The sequence below is a fragment of the Pteropus vampyrus genome, unplaced genomic scaffold (assembly GCF_000151845.1).
Source record: "Pteropus vampyrus isolate Shadow unplaced genomic scaffold, Pvam_2.0 Scaffold1000005721, whole genome shotgun sequence".
Lineage (NCBI taxonomy): Eukaryota > Metazoa > Chordata > Mammalia > Chiroptera > Pteropodidae > Pteropus > Pteropus vampyrus.
In genome coordinates, this window is record NW_011920123.1 from 2,547 (window position 1) to 8,766 (window position 6,220).

The following is a 6,220-nucleotide window of genomic DNA, read 5'->3' on the forward strand; positions in this document are numbered from 1 at the left end:
CACATTACAGGTGACAGCACACACTCAGCTCTCAGGGGCACCCAGCCCAGGCCAGCTGCACCCACACTCTGCCCGTCACCCCTCAGGGCAGCGTCTCCCCTCCTGCTCTGTGCCCCTCAGTGACCAAAGCTGCTGTCCCCACCGCACCTTGATGTGTCTCCTGTGACTTCTCATCTCCCTCCTTCCCCTCCCTGTCCTCAGACGCGGGCAGGTCATGTGGACACGGAGCACAATTCTTGTAGGTTTAAATTTCTATCACAGGTTTTCTTAGAGATTCCAATTTTTTTCTTTAAAATCCACCACCATTGCAAGCATATTATTCCCAAAATCATTGCAATGATCGTATTGATCAGTCCGGGGAGAACTCTATTCTTAACCACATCGAGTGTTTCAACTCATAAGCTAGAATTATCTGTGCATTTTTTAATTCATTTCTCTTAAATGTTTTATAGTTTTCAGTGCATAAAATTTTAAATTCTGTCAGATTGTCCTAAAGTATTACATGTGTGCGATGCTGTTGTCGGCGCGGAGCTGATGGAGATGAAGGTGTCGGTGGTGAGACGCCCAGTGGAGAGAATGCACGAGGGGCTGACACGGGAACGAAACGGCTGCACCAACCGCACTGCGGGGAGCTCACTCCTGCTGCTCCTCTTCTTCTGCTCCCCGTCTGCTCCCCAGGGGCCCGCACGGCTCCACACGCAGCAGAGTGCGATCGTGGCATTCAGCCACACGTGCGTGATACAGAAAGCTGAATTCCATTTACAGTTTTAGGCACTGGCACCTACTATACTAATGTGACATTCTACATCTGGGGTCCTATTTCTAGCCGTGAGCCTGGATCACACCCAGACCTGGGACCCATAGCTATTGTAAATGTGTTATTTTTAACTCTAGTTTTAGAGGGCCCATCTCTCAACCCTACCCCAGGTGGAAGCACTCAGACCTGGAGCGGCATCGGGTCACCCCCTCTGATCCTTCAAGAGGGCAGGGCCTGACCCAAGCCCCTCAGGCTCCTCCCGTGTCCCCTCTGAGGGCTGTTGACCTCGGACACGGGGTTACTGCGAGTGGACAAGGTGACATGGGGAGGATATACTAGCAACAGAGAAATGTGAATTTAAACTGAAGAGAAGCATGTGATATTGTCAGATCAAGTAGTCTGAGGAATATCGGGTGTTGACAGAAGAAATGACAAAAGAAGTCACCTCCTGTCTGACTTGGTCAGAGCCCCTCCCATGAGTGATGGCACCAGGCCAGGAAAGTGAGGGGGAGGTTTGTGTCTCGCTTCCCCATGAGTCTGAAGCACTGTGTAAGTCTTAGAGTTGTCATCCCATGTGTTACAGTAATAGTCAGCCTCGTCCTCAGGCTGGAGCCCGGAGATGAGCAGAAGCCCTGCGTTGGCCGAGGCGTCTTTGGATCCAGAGAAGCGGCTGGGGACCCCGGAGCCCTGGTACTTATCGGAGTCTGATTTAAACCGCAGGAGATACCGGGGAGGGCTCCCTGGCTTCTGCTGGAACCAGCGTATATTGTAGTCCCCAACACTGAATCCACTGCTCAGAGTGCAGGTGAGTCTGGCTGATGCTCCCGGAGATGCAGAGAGGGAGGGCGGCTGAGTCAGCACAGGCTGGGAGAGGGAACCTGCAAACACAGACAAACTTTTGTGATGAGAGTGAAGCTCAGGGTTGTAGTAGGAAGACGAACTGACACAGAGTGGGAACTGAGACTTCGTCCCCAGGCCTTTCCCCACCTCTGCAGTGAGAGAGGAGCACGAGGAGGATGGGGGTCCAGGCCATGGTGCACGCAGCCCCTGAGCCCACAGTGGGGCTGGGCTGCCACAGGCCTCCTTTTCTTCTCCACCCTGCGCCAGAGGAGGGAGGGGCTGTGCATGCAAATGTGTGTCCATCCAGTGACCGCCCAGCCCCTCCCTGAGCCCTGTGCTGGAGCTCAGCTCACACCCAGACTGAGGAGGATGGAGATTGGCTTCACCCCCTTGGAGAGCCCTGGAGGAAGCACCTGCTGAGACCACGCAAAGGTCCCTGCTTGCGGGACTCTGCCAGCCCAGAGAGGACACAGCTGCTGAGTCCCATCAGGGAGCACAGAGAACAGGCCCCAATCCCATGTTCCTTCCAGTGAATGGTCCTCAGTGAGCCATTGTGTAGGGACCAACAAGTCAGTCCCACAGCGCCCCCTGCTGATGTCAGCACAAACACCGCCCCATGGCCCAGAGCCCTGAGAACCTGGTTTGTGCAGCTCAGCAGGTCCCTGTCTCTATTCACACACCCATGGGCTGATTCCTAGTGAATGTGATTCTGATACGCCAAACATTGATTTTTATTTGTTTGTACTTTTTGATTTCTGTGATTTCGTTCTCTTTCAATTGTTTTTCTACAGAAAGGTTTCTTGATTACAAAACTGTATTTCCCATGTCTTTTTGTTAATTTGAAAATATTCAGATGTGGTTCCATAGTATAGCAGTTAGCACGTCCGCTTTACACGTAGAAGGTCCTGGTTTCACGCTCCAGAGAAGCCACAGTCCATGGTCTACTGCCATGCCAACCCAAACAAGCTGGATGCCTGATCTAGGAAGCTAAGCAGGGTCGAGCCTGGTTAGTACTTGGATGGGAGACCACCTAAGAAGACCAGGTGCTGTAGGCATAAATAATAATAAATAATAATTAAAAAAAAGAAAATATTCTAGGCTGCTCTTGGGCTTAATGTTTTTCACATAAAAATAAGAAAAAGGTTACATATCCCAATAATTATGAATGATATTTATAAGATTAAATTTATAACATTGATAATCAAGTAATCTTTATTTTTTGATTTTTGATTTAATCTATCCTCTGTATCAACGTGTCTATTTCTATGTTTATTTAAGTTTTCTTTTTTCCCCCTTTGTTGGATATTTATTTTGTATTACAATGCCCTCAATCTTTCTTTGGCAGGTGGCTGTCAGGAGTCCATGCGGTGAGTCCGTGTGGGGTGGGGGGAGAAGGGGCTGCGATCAAGCTCCATCCATGTCCTTGTCCTCAGTAGAGCGACCTCTGCCGAGGCATCAGATGACACAGTCTGGAGTTGTCATTTCACTAAAGTGGTGACTGAAGTGGAAACACGCTCAGAATGGAGACTCAGGAACTGTCCTAGGAAAATGTTTGGGTCCTGAGGCTGCCGTGCGGGTCCCAGGCAGGTGCCACAGGACTTTCCTGTGTTGTGATCCTTGCATGGTGATGGTGGCCTCCCGCTGCCATTCCGCTGTTTCTGAGGAGAATCCTGTTCCTGAAAAAATGTTTTGTGCTGTGTCAAGGCGAACACAGGCTGGATGTGTGAAGTCAGCAATAGCTCAGTTTAAAGCTTCCTAACTTCAGCGGTTCCTGAGACAGCGCAGAGCCTCAGCCGCTCATCACTGAGAAACACAGTACAGTGCAGAGAAGATGCTCAGTGCCCCTGATCTCTAGGGAACTGCAAGTCAAAACTGAAGCGAGATATCGCTTCTCCCAGACTAGAAGAGCTGTGAGAAAAATGAGATATAATAACAGTTTTTTGTGTGAAGATGAGTGGAAATTGCAACCTTAATACAAAGTTGGTAGAAGTTTAACCAATGAAGCCATATTGGAAAATTTTCTGATGGGTTTCTCAAAAAATTAATATAAAGATACCATATAAAGATCCCAATCCTAGGTGTCTATCCAAGATACGAAAAGAGCTATCCACAAAACAAAATCAAAAACATGTACACAAATGTTCCCAGCACATGCACAAATAGTCCTAGCAGGTTTATGCATTATAGACAAGAGATGAAAAATAACCTAATGTCCACCAGTGGATGAACGGATAAGTGAACCGAACTATGTCCAAACAACACAATATTATACGTCAAAAGAAAAAAAGGATGATCACTCAGGTCACAACAATGGATCTCAGAAATATTTGCAAAAGAAGAAAGTGAAACGAACAGTCACAAAGTCCACCTCTTTTGTACGTCCCTGTCTGTGAAGTGTCCAGAACAGGCATATCTACTGAGACAGGCAGTGGATCAGTTGTTACCAAGGGTTGAGTAGAGATCTGATGAGGAGTGATGCAGATGTGTGGGGACTTCGCTCTGAGGGATGATGGAAATGTTCTAAAGTTAGATTTTGGGAATGGTTGCACAACCATGTGACAATTCTACACATGATTATGTTGTACATTTTTAACTGAAAAACTTTACGCCATGTAAATGATATCGAAATATAAATTCCAGCAAAGGAGGAAAAGAGAAAACTTGAAATAAATGTATACACTTTTAATGAACTACGATAGCGAGTGGCTATCACTGACCAGGGGTAGGAGAAGAAGGTAGATATTAATTCCAGAAATGGGGGCTGCAATAATCATGATATGTTTTCTTATTTTGTTTTGCATATGTGTACGTGTGTATTGTAAACAAATATTATATTTCCTCCTCTTTTTCACTTATTATGTAAGGTAAGATATTATAACTTTATACAATATTATTTATGTATTGTTAATTTTTATCATAATATTTAAATTACATGATACCAAAGAGAAGGTTAAACATCAATCAAGCACTTTCAGTTGGATGCACAATAGTTGTATAATTTTAGGCAGAATTAGAATCCAGGATGTGGAACAGCACAGCCTGAGGGGAGGGGCGGCGTCCATGACTGAGCACTGTGGGGGGAGCCTGTCTCTGGTCGGGCAGAGCTGCAGCCCCTGGCCAAGTGTGCAGCCCTCGCACGATGGAGAAACTGCCCCTACAGCAAAGCGAGGGCTAGAGCTATGCTATTCTATCACGACAAGGCCGGTAGGAGCAGAAGTTCCTGTCAACAGTCCCACATCTCTGCTGTGGAGAGATGGAGACAGGAGAGGACTATGTCCCCGAGGTCACAGTCACTGTGGCTCTGTGTTCTGACGGAAGACTTGTTATCAGAGATCCAGTCTGGCTGAAAGTGTCCCGGTAGTGTCCCAGTGAATGACAGCCCAGCCCCGAGAGCACAGGGGAGGATGTGTCTCTGTCCCCATCGACCGTGATCCTGTGTGAGCAGCACTGAGGCTGCTGTCCCAGAATAAATGCCATAACAAGCACCATTGCTGACTGGAGCCCTGAGTGGTCAGGGGGCTGTGATACCCACGGGAATAGAGACTCGCCCTGGGACCCTGAGCATCGACTCAGCCCAGTGGAGCAGGTGTTCAGGCCATGTCCTGCTGCCCTAATAACAAGACCCAGGTCACACTCATGTCACTGGTGTTTCCTGCTGAGGGAGATTCTGTCTCCTGATGATTCTAACCCTCAAGACGGCTGTGTCAGCACCAGCCTATCCCTGACTTCTGGGGGAACAGACATGCCCCAACTGTGGAGTCCAGGTCAATATATACTCAGTTCGAAGAGAGCTGTGTGTGTGTGTGTGTGTGTGTGTGTGTGTGTGTGTGTGTGTGTGTGTGTGACAATGAGGTCACGTCTCCCCCTGTCTCTCTGACGGCTTCTCCACCCCTGAGAGGTGATTCTCCATGACAACCCTCCTTGAAGCTGATGATTCTCTATAAGACCCTCTGGGTGCTGGAGCCTGGATCTCGAGGGAAAATGTCTTAAAAATATTCTCCTTGGAGCAGAATTTATTTTAGGCAGTGAAGACACATTTGAAAGCAGACGGGCCCTGTCAACAACCTCCCTTGATCAGAAGTCCATATCTTGTGGAGTGGGAGAAATATGGCTGTTTCCATCCCTGCAGGCACGAGACCCACAGATGTAGGGTCTTCAGGTCTCAGGAAGCACAGGGCAGGGGATGGCCACACAGCCCCTCCTTCATGCTCTCGACACCACAGCTAAGCCCCAACACTGTCCCCTGTGATTCCCAGATGTCTATCTGTGGGCGACCATGAGACAGTGCTCCCTTTATTGTGCAAAGGGGCTAAAGCATGGGATTCAGGGACCCGAGGGAAACGTTTCGTGGTGGATACACTGTCCTGAAGGTTCTTAGGAAACAGAGATTCTGGAGCGTGAAAGAGCGATGTCATATCCTGAAACACGCAGCTGATCCTTTCTCTGTCGATGACCGCGAGACTCACCTCGTGTAGGGCATCAGCCATCTCTGGAGAAGAAAAAAACCCAATAGATTTCATGTGCAAATACCTAAAGGTTGGATGAAGACATCACTTTTAGGAAAATGTAATAACTTCACTTTTGTACTAAACAGATGAACTGAGAGTGGTGGGGATGCTCAGA

The 6,220-nt window shown here is 48.0% G+C and overlaps 1 gene segment (V, D, J or C); it reads right to left on the minus strand.

The window, feature by feature from the left end:
- Positions 1-1,303: 1,303 nt before the first annotated feature.
- LOC105311656 lies at positions 1,304-1,803 on the minus strand (the record flags this gene model as incomplete). The annotated part of the segment is given in 2 exon segments: positions 1,304-1,635; positions 1,745-1,803. Coding segments are annotated over 2 exon segments (378 nt in total), but the record flags the coding sequence as incomplete, so codon positions are not given.
- Positions 1,804-6,220: the final 4,417 nt, after the last annotated feature.